The 21,153-nt window shown below is 32.0% G+C and overlaps 1 protein-coding gene and 4 long non-coding RNA genes across 5 annotated transcripts; 2 read left to right on the top strand and 3 right to left on the bottom strand.

Moving 5' to 3' along the window:
• Nucleotides 1–113: 113 nt before the first annotated feature.
• Nucleotides 114–3,034, bottom strand: LOC148278058 (uncharacterized). The gene has a single exon (XM_088231950.1). It carries the CDS (start codon nucleotides 3,012–3,014, stop codon nucleotides 1,194–1,196), a length of 1,821 nt encoding a protein of 606 aa, XP_088088076.1. The 5' UTR covers nucleotides 3,015–3,034; the 3' UTR covers nucleotides 114–1,193.
• A 1,411-nt stretch (nucleotides 3,035–4,445) lies between these two features.
• On the top strand, nucleotides 4,446–20,461 carry LOC148278054 (uncharacterized). Its single transcript, XR_015823298.1, has 3 exons — nucleotides 4,446–4,515; nucleotides 19,257–19,384; nucleotides 20,380–20,461. It is a non-coding gene; the product is annotated as an uncharacterized LOC148278054 (long non-coding RNA).
• On the bottom strand, nucleotides 5,205–6,906 carry LOC148278057 (uncharacterized). Its single transcript, XR_015823297.1, has 2 exons — nucleotides 6,637–6,906; nucleotides 5,205–5,945 (listed from the first exon to the last, which is right to left on the bottom strand). It is a non-coding gene; the product is annotated as an uncharacterized LOC148278057 (long non-coding RNA).
• On the top strand, nucleotides 7,790–11,133 carry LOC148278056 (uncharacterized). Its single transcript, XR_015823299.1, has 3 exons — nucleotides 7,790–8,356; nucleotides 9,725–9,845; nucleotides 10,872–11,133. It is a non-coding gene; the product is annotated as an uncharacterized LOC148278056 (long non-coding RNA).
• Nucleotides 10,929–14,620, bottom strand: LOC148278055 (uncharacterized). The gene is made up of 2 exons (XR_015823300.1): nucleotides 14,388–14,620; nucleotides 10,929–13,974 (listed from the first exon to the last, which is right to left on the bottom strand). It is a non-coding gene; the product is annotated as an uncharacterized LOC148278055 (long non-coding RNA).
• Nucleotides 20,462–21,153: the final 692 nt, after the last annotated feature.

Here is a 21,153-nt window from a genome sequence, read left to right as displayed (position 1 = left end):
TCAATTTGTCAATATAGTGTTTGGTCAAGGACGTGAAGGTAATTCTGACCCTGAAAAAAGTTTTTTTTCATTCTACACGTTAATATTTAAATAAAGTTGATTACTTACGAATTTTAATTACCGTAAAACGCTGCAACTTTGCCGCAATTTTGACTTTTTTTGTAGATATCTCTGAACCTATTTATTATTATGGCTGTTAATGCGTTTTAGATGGAAGACGGACCTAATGCCTAGCCGTATAAGTTCCAAATCCTTTTAAATCTTGCAAGTTTTCCTAATTACATGCATTCAAAGTCGTAGGCAAAGTTGTGTGCAAAAGGCGCAACTTTGCCTCGAAGAATACCTCAGTAAATATAATGTTTCTCTTTATAGTATTTTTTTTCCATATGCAAGAGTCGCTGTGCTTGACCCCGGCAGTCAAATTATTGCCATTAAGGAAATAGATTTTTATTCACAGCTAATGGGGAAAGTTGTAGCAGGTACCACAAACTTCCCATACAAACATGTCGGTAAGTGTAGGGTTGTGCCAAAAAAAGATTTTTTTTTTCCACTTTTATTTCTATTTTTTCCTAAGTTAAACAAATAATCAGAAGTAAATCTAAATAAAGTTGGTAACAGTAGGTATTAATATCAGTCTATTATATCTATAATAATAGGTAGTCTTCTCTCTCAAACCTAAAGTTACTTTTTAGGCAGGTAATTAAAATTTCAGCAACACAAAGTAGGAACAATATTAAAAGCTATGACACTAAACAAACATACGTAAAAAATAAAACGAAAAACAAAAATAGCTAACTGTTTAACCAACATCGTTACTTTTTACTTTTAGAAACCACTAAGAATATATTTAAAAAAACTAGATATGCTTAAAACCAAACAAGCTAATAATAGTCTTATTTTGCTGAAAATACCGTTAAGTATAAAATTAGCATGTTATAACAAAATATCCTATTTGTGAATAGGAACATTATTATATTACTAACTTTAGGTACGGAAACTATAAAATCAAATATTTTGGTACATCTTTAGGTACCCAAAAGAAAAGAAATATTTTCAAAAAATCTCAAACAAAATACAAAATTATTAAAATAATTACTCAAAATACGATAAGGGAAATATTTCGACAGATTGACCAAGACGATTGTGAAAATATTCGTCTGATTTATTAGTTAGGTAAGTAATACCATTTTTACTTATTGGATGTTATACTTATTAAGATTTAAATGAAATATGAAATGTCCTCGTCGGGAAATTTGGGGATCAGGTAATACTGCAATAACATCTTTTAAATCTTGTACAGCACATACATCTTCAATACTAGGGTAGATGAAGACTGATCCCTTATCACGCTTAGAATTTTTGACTTTTCGTGTAAATTTCACTGTGGGAATTTTTTCATTTATTGATAAAACCTTCCCTACAAAGTGCTTAGTGCTCTTTTTCGCAGCGAATTTAGCTATTATCCAGCTGTTTTCTTGAAATTCATGACAATCTTTCACGTCAACATTAATGTCACTCAGTTCGAAAGGGGATATTATGCTTTGTTGTTCTTGTAAATATGACGCAATATAAGTATCAAAATTTTCGTAGTCGGAGTCGTCTGCAGCATGAAAAGAAGTTTCCGACACCGGGCTTGAGTCGCTGTTGTACACATGTTTCTTTTGTTTTCTTATTTTGGATGATTGGCCTTGAGAAGTTCTTTTTCGTTTAGTCATTTGTGTATTTATATCTCGTAAAACGTTTTTTTTGGGGGAAGCTTCTTTTAAAACTATATTAGACGTAATTATTATCTTCGGTTTTTTATTCTTGTTCGGGGAGTCATTTTTAGGTACATTAACTATTTTCAAATCCAGGCATTCTGGTGTGTCAACCCAAAACGGAGTATTCATTTCTGAATTCTTTGTTAAATTCCTCAGCCAATGTACGAATTTATTTGAAACTGTCGCCAAAGGCTGCATGTAAACGTCTATGGCACTTATGGAAAGCTTGCAAAGACTGTCAGGACTTTTAGTTTCAGGACACTTTATTTCCTTCTTCTTGACATATGTTATTTTCAACGGTCCTGGTAAACTTGAGTCTTTTTTCTCTTTTTGTGTATTTATTTTCGTAACCTTCTTTATTTTTTTAGTTTTAGCTAGCTCTTCTGCTTGTTCAGTTGAAATAGATTTACCAGGTATGACTGGAAGCTTGCTGTTTTTGCCTGTTTTTATTGGTTGTGATTGTCTATTTTGCTGTAAAAACTCCAAAAGGCTAGCATCAAATTGACGAAAATTTTCTTCTTGTAGTGTTGGCATTTTTAATGTCACTCTTAAGGGATTGAAAGGAAATATTCCGGATCCTTCAAATCCTTTACATATGTTGATCTCTTTTGTAATGTTTATTTTTGACATTAGCTCCTGCAGTAGCTGCGGGAAATGACATTTGTTGATTGTGCTTGTAGTGATGTGTGCAGCTTTATAATTTGTTAAAATTTCACGCCAATGTCGTTTCATTGGTCCAAAAAATGCCACGTCTAGTGGTTGAGTAAGGTGTGTAGCATTTTTTGGAAGAAAAGTAAATCTAATGTTTTGACTTTGACATATTTGAATTGTCTCGACACTTAGGTGAGATGCCAAGTTATCGCCGATAATAAGTTTTACGCCGTCACGAGAGTCTGCCCATGGCATAACTATAGTCTTGAACCAATCATCAAAACAAATCATATCGAACCATCCAGATTTGGTGCGATTATACCTAGCATCTTTTGGACCATTTTCACACCACTTGGACCACAAATGATCTGCTTTGTAAACCACATAAGGTGGTAGGCAAATTCCGTCAGCAGTTCCGCTGAACATGATTGATACTGAGCTTTTGCTTGCATTAATTACCCTTTCTGGGTGTTTTGTGCCTCTTTTGAAAATACATTTTTTAGATCCGGGGTCGTCACTTAAATTTGTCTCATCAAAATTGAGAATATTACTGGTGGGAACATCTTTAAGAGAAATTTTCAAATTTCTGTAGTATTCGTCCATTTCCTCTACTGTTTTTGCAGCACGGCTTCGTTTATATTTTGTGTTGCCCTTAGTGAAAAATTGTGTCGTTTTAAGAAAAAACGGGCCCAGCGTTCACCAGGCATTTTTCCTTTAAAAAGAGCAGATTTTCCACTTTTTAAAAGTAGTTGTAAACTACAATACACAAATCTAAAAGAGAAAGAGGACAACCAAATTCTGCTGAAATATTCACCACGTCCGCTATGTGAGCTTCTTCCTCAGTTGAAAACTCTGTAGGTCGACCAAATGGTTTATTATGTACGCTTTTGACTTTGTTGCTAATTGTCCGACGTGGGATCCCAAACTGCTTTTCTGCTTCGTATGATGAAATAATTTTTCTTCGAACGAGATCTACAGCAACTTCCAGCATTTCCTTCGAGTAATCAGAATAACTACGAGCTCCTACTCTACGCCTTCTTCGCTGTTGATTGTTTGCCATTTTTCACATAACTGCAATAGAATTAAGATTTCCATAATTTTTAGTATTCAATTTGTCCTCGAAATATCGTTTTATCAATAGATTTGAGATATTTTGTAAACTTATTATAACGATCATCGATAGAGATAAACTTTGAATTAAGTTATGTTTCGAACACTTATATAAGTAGTGTGTCATATTTAAATCATAATTAAAAGTTTATTTGTATTACTAGAAATAAACGAAAAAAACTTTATCCGGGTAAATTATATAAAGTCAAATAAATTCAAATTTCGTTTAATAAAAAAATTAAATTAAATGAAAAAATCAAATTTAAGATAAAGCACGTTGACTACTAGTGATAACCCTAGAACCAGGCAAAAAGTACAAATCGTGTTTTCAAAACACTGCACAACATTGCCTAGCAAGTTTTTTTGATGAAATCGTGTACTTTTGATAAAAGTATCAAACAATACGAAAAATATACAGTATTTTCTTACCCCGGGACGGTTTTACTTTTCAAAAACACTTTTGGTTTTTCTTGAACTTTAAAAGTTTTAGGAGACCAAAATTTCACGACTCCTCCTGCCGACATTTATCGCTCAACTGAGAGCGCAACAATGGAGTTGGCGTTATGAAAAATAAAAAAGGTGTTGCCAGGACAATGAAAAATTACTACCAAATGGTAAAAAGTGAGAAAAAGCCAATCAAATGCGAAATATCGTAATCGTAACGAAACAGGAAAAGTTGTGGCCGGTAGGAAAAGTTGCAGCGTTTTACGGTACATAAATGTGTATAATTTAAAAAAATGACTGTTTTACTATTTTTTGTCTAAATAATAATCACGTTGTATGAGCAATATGTCGAATCCAGCCCACGCACAGGCACGGGTGAAGTTCAACTTTTTTCTTTCTATTTTCCCAGTTAAGAAGTGGGGTTTTGTGAATGCGATCCATAGTCACTACATGGTCCCAACATATTGGCGAACTGAAAGAAAACGACATGTCTGGATCTTCAGCACGAATCAAAAGGATAAAAAACATGAGTTCAATAGAGAAATATCACGTAAATACAATTTTTAATTAATAAGGGTCTACAAAATACTGTCGCGTAATTTTTTTTGGACTTATTTAGGAGCATAATAAATATTTTTGAATTTATGATTTTAAATTTATAAATTTTGTACGTTGCTTGTGACTGTTAAAATTTAAATTGAACATTGTCACGAGTCTTGACGTCACAATTGTCAAGGCCAAACATGTCGCGTTTTTGTAAAAACATCTTTTTCAACAATTTTATTTTTAAAATTATTTATGAAAACATTTCTCCATAATATCCATATTGATTTTGAAAATACAATTCATTTTTCTAATTTCATTTCACATTTTTTATCGGTATTCGTAGTATGTGGTATTTCCCAATTTACACATTAAAAAATAAATCAATGAAATAATAATAGGTAGCAATAATTAATGTATGTATAACTGAACCACGTCTTATTGGCGCATAAAATTAAAACCAGGCATTAGTAAATTTTAAATAAAATAACATGTTGGGTAATAATTAAATTTTAACTATTTTAAATTAAATATTATATTTTTTAAATCACTCGTAAGATCAATGGTAAACGCTCAATCACCCCATTGCACGGTAGTCCCGCCATAGGTCACAGCCTTCCGATATTCATGTCCAAATTATGATATGCAGGTAATTAGTGAATAATAGCCAAATTAACTGAAAGTATAAAAACAACCTAGGATTTCTAAAGGGTTTATTTGTATTTCAGCATCGAAAGTGAGTTCATCCAAGGAAATGCTAATTACTGTAATCAGTTCGCTTATTAGTCACCGTGTTAACTGTTCTATATTTCTCAGAACTAGTCATTGATGTGTGTTTTTTTGTGATGGAAATTCAAGTTGAAGGTATGTTATATATATATATTTTTATATACTTTGAAGCATAAGTGAATAGTAGTTTTTGAATAGTGTCCCTGCTATATAATGCACAAATTTTGTTTAAATAAAAAAAAATATTTGTGTTTCCATAAACTTTTAACTATTTTGCTCCGCTCTGCCCCCAACCTGATTTACTACGTAACGTTAACAAGAACATTTAATTGATGATATATTATCTGCACATCTCTGCTCCGGGGTTTAGTATGAGACATACACTCTGTACATTGCACATGCATAAAAAATTTTGGGAAAATTACATGCCTGACTTTTTTGTAATTATTTTTTAAGATCTCTTTGTAAGTGTTTATTTACGCGAATGCATTTATTTGACATTTGGCTAGCTAAAAATAAAAATTATGGACAACGAAAGAACGGCTAAAAATATTTACAATGCGAATGTTCATGGATGCAAAAATAAAGGAAGACCGCGAAAGACATAGCATGACCAAATCCAACAAATACTTGAAGATGGACATGATAAAAGTCGGAATAATCGGCGCGCGTGCATGAGAAGATCTATGAATGTAGAGGAAGCGATATCTGAAAGCAAAAATAGAATTAAGTGGCGTTCATCCTCTCTGCCTACCCTGGAAACGGCGAGATAGTTTGTTGTTGTTGTTATTGTTAAAAAAAACATTTGTCTAGTGCCATAATTCAAAGAGAAAATACGTGAATATGTTTTTATGAAGAAAAGTCGGACCGCGTTTCCTCTTAAGATTAAACATAATTAAGTATACTGACAAAACTTTACTAAAAAATCTTTAGTAAACACCGTTCGGATCTTAGAAAATATAAAATGTATATACTCTAAGGTTCGGATAAACGTAAAAAAGATGTTGTAACTTTTCATTGGTAAGTAGGTACCTTGGTACTTGTTTATAATTGAATTCCAGAACTTAAAATAATCCATTTTCAAATACTGAATTTAAGTAGATACCTAAGTACTTGTTTATGGTTGAATTCCAAAACTTTACATAATTAATTTTCAAATATAGAATTATTTTTGCCGATGTTAAAATTTGCTCAGGGGTGCACTATAGATAGGAATGCTATTTTCAAAAAATTATCGAATGTCAGTCAATATTGTTTTAGTGTTACCAAAAATCCAGTAAAAATGAATAAACTGATATAAATTATAAGGATAATCTAATTCTGATCCATAAAAAAATAATGTTGTTTACAAACGTTTACAAACGTTCAAAAACCAGCTTTTTTATACACAAAAAATTACCTCCATCCATAGAATTAAGAATTGTCCAGAAACCGCAAACGCACATCAAACGGAAGGCGACTAAACTACTCATAAATGAGTAGGTTTACGTTTTGACCCATTAGTTTCTTTGTAGACGTCGCTCAGTACGCAACTCCCAATTTGAAGTCAACTATGCCTTGTTGTGTAAAAATACTGCTAAGATTTTAAAGAAACAGGATGCAATCACATTTCATGATGTGTATGTAACAAATGCATTAGTTAAAAATTGAATTATTTTTCCATCTGTCAGATTGTCGAAGAAACAAAATGAACATTTCGTTAGTGTTGCCAGGGTAGTAATTTTTTTTACCCTACTTTGCCTACTTTACCCTAATAAGAGCACTAATAAAAATTGGATCTCGGATTAAACAACTCTATCGTGGACATTTGACCTACATTCTCTTTAAAACATCAAATATTATTTGACACGATATAAAAATATCCGTTTCATGTCAAATAAAATTTGTTTTATATTTTTAGTTTAAAGTTCATTAATTCAATTACTCTTATTAAATGACCCTTTACTTATCTACTCTGTTGTGTCAATCAATATTTCCACATGCACAATAAAATGTTAGAGAAATTAATAAATTTGTCTAACGAAAGTGTGTCTAAGTGGGGGAATTATTGGACACAGTACGATGTATTCAAATATGATTCTACGCTCCTTCTGGACTATTCCATATTCTATGCCTCCATCCTTTTTTTTAAATCTGCATTCTCGGCGAATGCAACCCTGGTGATGAATAAAAAAAAACGTTTACGTTTCTTACCTTTTTGTACTTAATAAATTGAAGATTTTATGAGCTATAAACCTTCTCGTGGCAAAGATATACATTTATCTTAAAACCGCACGTAAATCGGTGTAGTAGTTATTCAGTCCATCGACGATAACCATTCGAACATTGCCTTTTATATATGTAGAAGATGTATTCGATACATAATACTGCAAAGAGTCTGAAGACCCATTATGCGAGTGTTAATAGAGAACCAGCAGTGGTATTCTGATCACTCTCGACACCCACGAGATGATCTCGACTTTCGGACGAGAATATAACGTGGTGTAATTTAGGGATTTTTATTTTTTGAACGCGGTTAAACTTGGTATTCTATATGGCAATTCTGATGATTACATGTCAAATTACGTAAATGAATTCGAACACATAAAACCAAAAATAATGATTCTCAATAGAAACATTATTGTGACCTTAAGAATGACCCAAAATACTTAATTATGATGAATTTACCAAACCTCAATCGTTATTTCTCGTTATTTAGACGGTTTTATAATTGACGTTTCATAGTTCGATATCTACCCGCAAGAGCGTGAGTGTCGAAAATGAGAAAAAATACTCGTGCGCATGCGTCACTGACGAGATGAATATACCTATTACAAAATATAACGCTTTTGCTATCCTGATGAAAATTTATAACGTTTGCCATGTGGGGTATTTATTTTTTCTACACGTCAAACTGTACTTTTTATATTGCAACAATGCAAAACATAAACAAACATACAGTGACAGTTCAACTACCTTTGTAAATGATAAGTATGCCCCGGATCTACATGTCCTTAGGGATTTTGTTTATTTTTATAGAACCTCTGTGAAATACCTACTGTACTCTATAGAAACTTGCATACGAACCACAGCGTCCCTAAATGTACATCTTGCGCGACAACAGGAATCATCATTTGAAGGTATGTTTATCTAATTCGGTATTTTAATCAAACTTATATATTGTGTACGGTTTAAACCTACCTTACGAGTTTTTTCTCAAGTTGTTAATCATTATAATATTTATAAATTGTAAAAGGTTAAGAATAAGCTATTGTTAGTAAAAAATAAACAAACCACCAAGCCGTTTTCCCCGGGACGGCCAGAGGATATACAACACACATGCGTTTGCAGTCATACAAAATCTCATGCATGTGTGCTGATTTTTTCAACTTTTGAAGTATTACCATATCCGCAGTGGTACTGCAATACCGCTACTGCGAACTGTTAGTTTTAATTGTTGATATTCGTAATGTAAATAATTATTATGTATGTAAATACATATCGTTTCAGCGGTATTTTTGTTTGGTTAAAATCGCAAGTAATATATTAACAGCTTTTATGTTCCCATTTAATTTTTTTTTGATAATTAGGCTTCCCGCCCACTAGGCAGCCTGGCTGCCGCAGTCAAAATTTTGCGCAGCCAGTTAAAGCAGCCAGCCTGACGGCCAGTCCAAATAAAATGGATGTGGAAGATGTTTTTGTTTACATTTTATCTCGTAAGAAACGCAAACCAAAAAGAAGATATTGAATTCATCCTTTACTTGAAAGGGTTCATTTCAAAATTATTTTATGGTTCTTCTGTATCGAAAGTCATTGCAAATTCGTTTCATAAAATACTTCTGGCTGCTACGACAAGTGCGTGGAGACTGAGGCAGTCACATACATTTGCTTTGTCTCGTTCTGGCTGCAGTGCACGTCAAACGCGTTCTAATGGCTGCCGCAGCCAGGAATTCTTGGCTATTATTAGTGGTTTAGTATTGGTATTTCAATTTGATTTATTCATATAGAACATCTTAATTCACACATATAGAAATAATGAAAATAAAAAGGTAAAATTAGGTTATTTATAAAAATAACACAGGTATACATAATATCCAGAAAATAATATTTTAAAAAAGTAAGAGAATCTTGTAACGACAAACTCCCTCAGAGACGTGAAAAATTACAAATGTTTATTAAGAAACAATGAAAGACAATTGGACATGCATACACATAAGATATTTAATTTTGCTAAACCCATCACCTTTATAATAGCTCACAGCATGTGTTATAAAAAGGATACAATATTATTAAGGTTATTGTAATATAATATAATTTATGTTATGAATAGTGGTGTTTAAATATACCTTTGCACTAAAACAAATATTATATCAATATTAATAATAATAGTAGTAAATAGTAAGCTCTATAAATGTCTAGACTTTTAATGATATTATCTTCTAAAAAAAATCTCTTTCTCTTTTAGAACATCTGTAAATAATTTAACCTTTATAAGTGTATTTTTTCAGATTATATTAAACCAGGAAAGCGGATCCTTCGAAGGGACGATATCGATTGGCTATTTAAATTTATGCTGTAATGGAATATATGGATATCAAACTATAGGATATATTCGTCATCTGCTTGGAGGTGGGACACATTGTTTATTAAGTAATTCAAGTTTTTTTTGCACTCTTGAAAATTCTCATTTTAAATTGTAATTTACTAAAAAATGAAAGATAAGTGGTACTTAAATTCACAAATCTGAAATAATCAGTAGCAAGATTCGTCGCTACACCTTTATGACTGATATCTTTATTATAAAGATAAATCTAAATAAAAAAGGATACAATACTTCAGTTATTATTATATAAATTGTAATATATATATTTTTATAGTTAAGATACCAGTCTGGGTATTAAAGATGTTGTAAAAACAATGAAATATCACTACCTACACAGTTATTATACATTTGTATATTTAAATATCAATCATCATTTATTTCCATATTAAACTATTTATTAGATTTGCTTTAAATAATACCCAATTTGTTATTTTTTCAAATGTTTTTTTATTACCAAACAGATTAAGAGCCAAAGTACATAAGAATTTTTAAAAAATAAAGTAAGTACTATTAAAATATCTTGTATTAGTTTAAAATTCATATTATATTAAATATTTTCTCTACAGCTCACGTTGGCATGTCCTAACAAAAGGAAATTTGGAAAATACAAAGTTATACCATTACATATGACATCGCTTATATCATTTTGAATATTTAGAATTAATCAGCTTGCACATATTTGAATTGCAATATCATAATCACAATACCTACAGACAACTTTAAAAATATTACCTTTACTGCATAATAATTTGCTCTGAGAAATAAAACATATAAATCACAAAATATAGCCTTCAAAGTTTTCTTTTTAAAAGGTTTAACAATATGCGGAATAATTAAGGTGTTTGATTTTTGCGTGTACCGATGAACTTTAGTACAATATACAAAAATATGTATATTGGCAGGTTTATTGCAATACCTGATGAATAACTTCCAACTAACCTAAATAAGATATATCTTACCATTTTAAGTGCTTATTTTAGTATGTCATTTTGTAATAAATGTAATTAAAAATGTATTGTAAATTATATAATTTTTTGTTTTTTTATTTTTAGCAAAGAGGAAATATCGAATGTTGCAATTTGGTGTCAATTTTTAACACCTTTATGATCATCTGAGAAAATGGGAGTAAATATGTGGCAGAGCAGAAAAGCGGACTACAGAAATGAGTCTACAACAACTTCATCAAACACTCAAACCTTTTCTCACAAATGTAGAGCATTAGCTAAATTCTAGTTAGTTTTTTGTAGTTTTTTTTTATTATTTTATACCTAAAAACTTATAAACTACAGTGCAAGTACTGTTATTGAAAAAATATTTTGGTGTTTTAGTTTCCTTTTCACACGTAATTAAAATATAGTCATATCTCACACATAAATATTTAAACACATATTCTAAATATAAGGAACCTTAATGTGATCACTTTCACCGGGAGAAATAAGGGCTCTGGCCAAGAATTGTATTTACTTTAGTTTTAGTTAGTTAGTTTTACGAAAACAGTACATTTGAAATTATTTTTATTTATATTACCTTTTGTTACAAGAAAATGTATTCTCACATCCTCTCAACGCGTTTGCTTATCATGCAAGAGGTCTCAGGTTCAGTTCCTGACATGGTAGACATGAAATATTTATTTTAAAAGGTGATTTTACAGTACAATATTTTATAGTCCCTTGACTGGCACCCCAAGCGTACGATTGATCATTTTTTCTTTAAGTAACAAAAAGATCAAGATACGCTGCGATTGGTGTACCAATGCAGTGCCCTATGCAATTAGGTGCGGAATTGAAATGATGATGATGATTACCTGCATTTATTTATTCTACGGTATAAAAATTCACTATATATTTTTTTAAAAGAGATTTGTGTTCTTATGATTTACTTAAACATTTAATTTTGAGGGCCATTTTCGACGAGTTGTAAATAACTCTCTATTAGAAAATAGGAATCAAGTTGGGATGGAATGGGATTCTAACCACGGACCTTTGAGCCGTGAGTCCATGACGATAGTCATAGGACCACAACCCGATTTAACTCAATTGATTCACAGTTTACATATTAATGTACTGATTTTTTTTAGGCTGTTGCCGTGTTATGCCATAATAATAAGCATAGGGGAAAAAATCTAGTGAAATTAAAATAACAATATTAAAGTCCAAATAAAATGTAAAATACACATAAAAATTATAAAAAGTTAAAAAAATTAAATTTAGTCGATTAAAAAAAAGTTTTTTTTTTTAACTTTATTAATTATTTGTGCATGTTGTATTCACATTTAATTCATGAAAAATTTCTAAACATAACAAATTGTGATATTATACCAATTTATTGTATTGTTCATTATTTGTAAGCCATAAAAAATAAAATAAAAACAATCTTAAATGTTAATATGCATATTCAACATAACATTTAAAAAAAAATTAATACAGACTTTATGGATATGGTACCATAGTGAAAATAAATAAAACAATGTTATGAGTACGTCCAAATACTTGCGAACTGGCTGGATTTCCTCCCTAGGGAGAAATAATTTAATAAAATTCAATTTGTTGCAACATAGAGGGAAAACATTTTTGAGAAGGGAATATGGAAGTCTAGGCATTTACAGAGCTTATGACCTGTCATTCATATCATCCGGCTGAAATCACCTACTAGGCAACACCTAAAAAAACAATTTTCCAATTCTTATACTTCTTCTTTTACCAGTTAGTTAATTCAACAATGTTTTGAGTATGTCCAAATTTTGCGGACTGACTGGATTTCCTACCTAGGGAGTTATTCCAATCTAAATTTGTTGCTGGATGGATGAATCTCACCCACATGATAAAGGTTTCAGCTCTTTTACTTCACAAAAGTCAACAGATGGAAGAGTTGAGGAAATTTGGATGTTTAAACACAATAAGTAAAGTGGCCGCTTAAACCAGCCAATGACAGGTCATAAGCCCTGTAAATGCCCATACTTCCATATTCCCTTCTCAAAAATGTTTTCCCTCTCTGTTGCAACAAATTTAGAATAAATTGATTAAATATATTATGCTCTATTATTCCTTTATGGCAACCAACAATGAACTCAAATTCTGGGAAACATAATATTGCATACCCTTTGTCCGTGTCCAAGCTGACAAAGGAAACAGACCTGTTTGAAAAATGAAAGCAGAGCCCTGGACGAGCGTTTTCGGCTTTACTGCAACTCTTATGTAAATTCTGGAAAAGGAAATTGGGTAGAGATATGTCTGCCTTGTAAGGTAGTAGTCGGAGCGTTCGCCGACCGTGCTTGAGGTCTCAAGTTCGATTCCTGGCAGGATCAACAGAAAATATTTATTCTTGAGGTTCACTGCAATGTTTCAGTCCCTGGAATAGCACCTGAAGTGTAAGATTGATCACCTTACCTTCATGTAACTGATGATGAAATATGCTGCATTTGATGCGCCACACGGTGAGGATAGGGAAATGATGAGATACCTTACACAACCTTAATGAAAATAATTAGTTACTTTATATTTTGGTTTGACACCTTTTAGTAATTGAGAATGTCAGAAGAATAAGTATATTTCAACAATATGGGATCAAACAAACAGATCTTGCACAGGTTCATTTTGTACTCACACATTCAGAGATTGTGACATCAAATCTGAAAATAAGGATTTAAAATTTATATGCATTTTGATTTGATATTTAAACCTTACAGCTACAATTGTAATTTGAGCAAAAATTGTTCTTGCATGTAATTGTTCTTCCTTACATTAACTGCGTATTTCATTTACCAGTTGTTGCAATTAAGCATTCATTTGACAGAGATTGTGAGTGATATTCAATTAACTCATTAACATCTTCATTGTTGAAGTCCTATACTATATCATCTGTGATAGTTTCCAGAGTTTCTTCAAAATTCATAAAATCCATCGTTTGCGGGCATAATTGTTTACAGGAACCTTTCATTTTTTATTTCAGCCCACAAGTATCCAATATTGCTTATTGTGTTCCATATATTATAATTCTACTGAAATTGTCTTAATGTAGGCACACCTTCCTTGTCAGTTTCCTTAATGACCTGATTCATTATTTTCCTCATAACATATTATCTTAACATAGTTATCACTAGTTAGCCGAGGGAGCACCTGCATGCAAGCGAATAATTTTAGCATTATTGATAAAAATCTGTAAAAAACATAATTTATTTAAATGTGTGAAATAGTGAATTACGCAAAAGTAGAAAGTACAAAAGCCGACGGCCGACCGTATGTCTTTGGGAATACTAAATAATCAATCAATGCATCGTCTTGTCATTCAATTAGCTTCAATATGGCAATCTTTAGGAACCTTTATAGCATGATTAAGATGCATTAAATGTGTATCCCGAGTTTCGTACGATAATGTATGTATATATATAAATTAATAATTAATATAAATTAGAAACGAATTTAGTGTTAAAATATAATCAACACCGACTGACATACTCAAACTGTGCCAGATCTGGATCGAGGAAAAAAGACCTCAAATCGATCTGACTAATATTTTGACAGTATATGACGTGTTTTAATTGATTCAATGTATTAATTACGAGTACTTACCTGTATTAACTCCGTTATTTTTGACAAAGACTAAAAATGTCCAGACAAATTTAAAAAAACTTACGAACCTCCAATTTATGAGCACAAATGGATTTGTCGTAATTTGTATAATGGCGTCTTTTGAGTTTTTACAGATGACGCAATATATTTAATTGCCAATTTAGTAGCTCACAATAAAAAATAAACATACATTTTTAAAAACAAAACATCTCGCGGGCCGCATGTTTGACGTTTGCCAGATTTACAAGGTTAGTTTATTCGTATGCTGTGCGCATGCGTGGTTTTAACGATACCTATTACGAGATTCGTTCAGGATACCAAAATGATTTTAACGAGGTAGAGAGGCCCACGATAGTGGTTCAGAATACCACCCCAGGCGGGTTTCCTACCTGGTAGATCATATGCGGATCATATCCATAACATACGCTGTATACTGAGTTTCCATTAGCTTGGAACTCATCGTTTATTACACCTATCTATAAATCTGGAAACAAATCGGACGTCACTAACTATAGACCAATCTCAATTTTATCTCACATACCTAAACTATTCGAAGCAATATTAACGCATAAAATTACTCCTACTTTCAAAAATATCTTGGTTGATCAGCAACATGGTTTTCGGTCTGGTAAATCAACCACGACCAATCCCTTGTCTTTTACCGGCACTATTTTGTGATTTATGTGATTTATACTAATTTTTATAAAGCTTTAGACAAGGTCGATCACCAAATATTGTTGACCAAACTGTCTTCCTTTGGAAATCGTAATCCATTGTTATCTTTTTTTAAGTCATATCTCAGTGAAAGGAAACAGTTTGTAAGGGTTAATAATTCCATCTCAAACAGCATTAATGTATCTTCGGGTGTACCTCAGGGTGCTCACCTTGCTCTTTTGCTATTCAATCGGTTCATCAATGATATAAAAAATGCTTTTCTTACTTCATCAATTTGGCTGTTTGCTGATGACACTAAAATTCTCAAACAGATTGACAGCCCTTCCGATTGTTCACTATTACAATCTGACTTATTGTCTTTTAGCACCTGGTGCTCATCTAATAATCTACATCTCAACTTAAGTAAGTGCAACGTTATGAGATTTTTTCGTCTCGAAAATCCAATCATATACGACTACTCACTGAACGATGAAATATTATCATCTGTGTCTAGTATACGAGATTTGGGTATTATACTTGACACTAAACTTTCTTTTACAATTCATATTGAACATGTTATCAATAAATCCTTAAAACTTCTTGGATTTATTGACAGAAGCACAGCTGACTTCAAAAATATCAATACCCTTAAAACTCTTTTCTGTTTCCCAGTTCACCCGCATCTAGAGTATTCCTCTGTTATCTGGTCTCCATATTATGATGTTCACATCAAGAATATTGAATATTGAATCAGTTCAACATCGATTTTTGAGAAAGATAGGCTGGAGGTTGGGCTTATCCAGAGACCTATATACGCATAATGAGTTAGAAACTACCTTGAATATATCTATATAAATATATCTTCTCTTCAAGACCTTCGAAATAAATCTGACCTTATAGCCTATTTAAAATTCTCAACTCACTTTTTGATGCGCCTGAACTACTGAGCTCAATAAAATTAAATATGCCAACTAGAAACCTCAGACAAAACTTACTCTTTCATACCGATAACCATAGAACTAACTATGGTTTTCATTCCCCTATGCCCAGAATTCTTAGGTCTGCCAACAAACATACCAGTCTTGATTTCTTTGATAACAAGTTGTCTTCTTTCAAACGATCACTGAATCAAATTCAATTATAAACATCTCTCTCCCGCTTCCACTCCCACAAAGTCTACTATAAACCATCGAATCTTTCTAATTTTTTTATAATAATTTTCTGCGTGTAATTGTGTCCATAAAAATGCCCATTGGGCGTATATATAAATAAATAAATACTAAAGGAGAACAAAGAACTTAGTTCCTTGGCGATGTGTTTCGCAGATCACAAAAAAGCGTTTGTAAATCCGTATAGACCTACACTCTGTAAAATATTACAAACATATATGTATAATGCTTATAAAACTAATCGAACTTATTAAAACCCTTCACTCAAGTAGCAAATGCCGAATCAGAATTAACAATGTTGTCACAGATTGGTTTGGGGTCACCACTGCACTGTTCCTTGCACTGTTCCTTTTTATAATCCTTATGGACTTCATACTAAGGAAGTAAATTCCACTAGATCGAAGAATATCCATCTCCTCTTTCCAAAACCTCTGCGACCTAGAGTATGCCAATGACGCGGTTGAAGATTCAGTCGGGAGTTTTCGGGTCACTGTAGATAAGCTAAATAGTTAGTCCGCACCTATGGTTCTAAAAAGCAATATTGCAAAAACCCATGTACTATATAACTCTTTATGCCTTGATGCTCAAATCCCCTGACTCCGTCAAACCAAACCATCGATAGGGTCGAGAGTTTCAAATACCTAGGAATATATTACAGAAAATGTCAACTTTCAAAAAGAGCTGGAAGTGCGGCTAGGAGTAGCAGGCGCCACATGCAGCAGTGTAAAGACTATCTGGAAATCGGATATTTACTCAGTGAAAACCAAATGCCGCCTATATAACGCCTGCATAACACCTATTCGGCTCTACGGATGTGAATCGTGGCACCTCATTAGGGCGCAAAACAGAAAAATACTGAGTTTTGAGAATAGGGGTCTCAGAATAATTTTTGGTCTGCGGTGGTTTGACTTTGTAGGAATGAATAAGAGAATGGACGTAGCAAACTCCGATGACAACTGTTACCAAGCGGAGGCGATACGGTTGGCTGGGCCATATACTGCGTATGCCTCCTTAACCTTAACTTTAACCGCGCTTGCCTACTTTACAAGGCACCAGGTTTTTCTCGTCCTGGACGTCCTCTGCTGGCTGTACGTCGGCAGTTTATGTCAGAACTACGACACGGGCCTGATTTGGGACGCACAGGAGCTGGCAGCCGAGGTGCATGGAGGCTCTTTGTGGACACCATATGCTCCAACTAGGGAGAGGCCATGGAATGATGATGATAAAATATTCTCTTACAACACAATAATCATTATTTTAGCCTGTGATTTCGAAGGTGTTTATACCAACTTTTTCAGTTTTTCTCAATAAAATTTCAAAGCAATTTAACGAGAGACGAAACACAGGCAGATAAAAGTAAATTTATCGAAATTATTTTAAAAAAAAATGTAAATGACAAGTTCTATTTAGTTTGATGGATCAATAACCGGTTTATCGCTCTCGCTACGTCATCAGACTGGTATGGGTTTTAAGAAATTAACACAATATTATATGGCCTGTGAAATTGAAGTGTGTGTTGTCGGGGTGGTATTGTGTAAAAGTAGTTGAATGTGTTTTACTGGATGTATTTTTAGGAAATAATTAATGTAATTTTGAATAGGTATTATTATTTATGGAATTGATAAAATATTCTTACAAGATTACAACGAATTTCCGCCAAGAATAAGATAATTAAAAATTGTAATAATAAAGAAAGTTTAATAGCTTAAAATAGATATAATGTGGTAAAAATATAATTTTTAAAAAGGTTTTCGTTAAAAACTCAATGATTTGCAATTTAAATGCTATATATTCAACACTGACATAAAACATTGTTAACACTGTCCTAGACCTTGAGCATTTACATATTGATTACTTTGCCAACAAGACATTTACGATAAATATAACGCGACACAAATTAACGAAGAACGATAAAAGTAATCTTCTTTCGAAGAAAAACGGTAAATATAATAATTAGGGTAACCACATGTCATTTTACGTAAACTTTGTGTAAATTTTCATATTTTTAAAATACCTATGGGTAGCTGATCAATTTTTTTGGTTTTTCCCAGAATCATTTATGTTTTTATCTGCTAAAGTGATCATTTTTCTGACTCCTTACCATGGCATGGTAAGGTAGGGTAGAGATCCTCAGTAGAAAAAGATAGACACCGATTATTTTCCTCCAAATCCAAAACATAGTCCCGGGCCGCGATTATGAACGGCTGTCTTCATCGGTATATACTGAGACGGTAAAACTAATATCGATATTTATCTACGAAAATGTGTATATTATCGCAAATTTTGTCTGAATTGTTGCGTAGGTTTTGTAGTGTTTGTAGATAATATTTCGACATGTGATTTTTTTATTGTTATTTAGAAATCCCTCAAGTTTTTTAGTGTAGTCTTTATTATTATCTTTTCTTGTAAAATTATTATTTGATTTTTAAAATGTGATATTTCGATATTAATTTGTTCTTTCAAAGCTTTCAGATTTTGTTCAAGAACGAGTTTTATTTTAGAACCTTTAACACTATAGTTATTTTACTAATTTCACTTTTTAAGTTGTTTATTATTAAATTTATTTCCATGTTATTACCACTCGTTGCGTCGCTCGTCCGAGCGTACGCTATATAATATTATGTAGGTAAGTATTAGTATTGTGGTAACCATTGCACTTTACGGTTTATAACCACACACGTCCGCTCGCTTCTACTAACAGAAGTGAGGTTGATATAAACAACTATTTCATGTCAACCCTCCTAGGAACCGAACCTAGGACCTCAATCATGGTGGACGAATGCACCAACTACTACACTACGAAGTGGACGTTTCTTTACTCGATTTAATTCTTTAATATTTTTACTTGGGCCCCGATTATAATGGGAAGTTAACAGAGTTATCTTCGACTGTCTATAAAAAAAAGCGATATTTGTATACGGAAATGAGTATATTTGCATAAATATTTTAAGTATCTTCGTCGGTAACCTATAATTGGACATGTTCAGAAGAAAAAAATGTATGCATATTCTGCTTTTCATACAGAAAACTTAATTTTACTTTGTAGATAAATGTGGGCCTCGATTATGATGGGAAAATAAGTACGCCATACCTTTACTATGACGGTGTCATTGAAGATGAATTCTCTGGAGTGATTACGAAGATACACTACCCTCCCCCCTCTTCAAGTTTTGGGTAGGTACGAACGCAGTGTAAACTCGTATATTTTTCTTGTATTATTTTTTAACATAGTATAATTTACCCACAGAAGAAAGTTTTATTCTTATTTTCTTCTTCGTCTTGAATTTGTAAGCGTTTTTTTATGATAAAAAGTATGGTAATTTAGCATTTTAAAGATTTTTCATGAGCTTTTATTTAGTGGTGCATATTTTCATGTTCTGTACCTGTTTTAGAAATATTTATCTTCGGTTTATTTTTAAAGCTATGTTTATATCTTTCAGGTATAATTTCCTAGTCTGTATAATTTAATATGATGATTTATTAGTATATTATGATGATGGCAATAGTTTGATTTTGAAAATAAATACATAGTCGATTTCCAAAATAGCCGAATTGTTCATTATCGATATATACGAGTTTGATTGTCTCTATTGAAACTATTATTCGCATCACTAAGTTACTCTGTCTGTGGTGTCAGTCCTGTCTATGGCTTTTTGTGCTTTCGTACCGCTTGGTGCAATACAGTAGTTACAGTATGTGAATAATCTAGAGATGAAAATAATCGACTAAATTTACTAATCGAATGATTAGTAATCGAATGAAGGAAATAATCGAATTAATGATTCGAATGAATCATTTATTTCCGGTATACCATAGACAATAGACACAGAAATTTATTCAAAGACAAACTCCGTTTTTCGGGAGAAATATCCATGCTTTGGGAATGCTAGGTACTTTTTTTCCTTTATAAGAAAAAGAGCCTTCTACCAAAATGTGATAACATCGGCCAAAAACAAGTGACATAGATTTACAAATTAAAATTAAAAACAACACAAATAGAATGGAATAACAATATGAACACAAGCAAAAAACGATCCCTACATTGTATGAAAACTTCAAGTTGGTTGCATTCTAGAATATTTTCAAATGTTTTGAATTTTCATTTTACTTAAACTAATAATATTATATGAAAAACAGAAGTCACGTTCTAATACGGATTTTATTTCTAGAAAGCCGGGACGTGAATACGAAAAATGTCGTGTGTTTATTGTAAGTAACCCTTGTAAAAAAGAAATACAAAAAAAAAAAATCTTTTTTAAAACAAATTAATACTGATTTTCAAACAAACAAATGGGAAAATGGAGACATGGTTTGAAAATTAAATACCACCCGTAGAGCAACAAATTATAAACCTACACAGGAGGTGATTTTCACAAAAATGGCGCTATATAAATTATCCAAACATTAGGTACGTCATTTTTTTTTTTTTTTTAACTATGGCAATAATAAAAATGTAAACCATGATCCTTACTTTATGGTATTTAGAATATTTACATGGGTATAATTATAGTCTGTGGTTATCATTACTTGACATAACCTAATATTTATCTGCCAAAGAAAGGATGAAAATTAAAATATTTTTGTTTCATATTTATTGTTTAGGTCACGCATGTAAAACTACAATCAGATGTTATTGTGTTGATATTTCAGATCGGATGGATTTGATATAAATTTTATTATGATTAAGTACACAAATAGGCTAGCAGCAGATCTTCAAACAAACGTCACTTTATTTTATTGTTGAATGATGCACTTTATATATTAATTATGTTAATATGCATTTTTATTTTATCTGTGCTGATATAACTACAAAAAACAAAAGCATTTTAATTCAACTATCACGTCCGCCAGATCCCATCGCCCATTACGTAATAACGAATTAGTTGGCGATGAAAGTAGTCGAATGAAAGTAGTCGGCGTAAAGCTCGCCCATTGGTTCATTT

This window comes from Micrasema longulum, unplaced genomic scaffold, assembly GCF_059751315.1.
Source record: "Micrasema longulum isolate JH-2025_06_02 unplaced genomic scaffold, ASM5975131v1 h1tg000934l, whole genome shotgun sequence".
Classification (NCBI taxonomy): Eukaryota; Metazoa; Arthropoda; class Insecta; order Trichoptera; family Brachycentridae; genus Micrasema; species Micrasema longulum.
The sequence above is the reverse complement of the archived record's forward strand: the minus strand, read 5'-3'. Positions and strand labels throughout refer to the sequence as shown.

Bases quoted from the DNA above. Each gene is read 5' to 3' on its own strand.
- LOC148278058 (XM_088231950.1), bottom strand. From the start codon at position 3,014: ATGGACGAATACTACAGAAATTTGAAAATTTCTCTTAAAGATGTTCCC.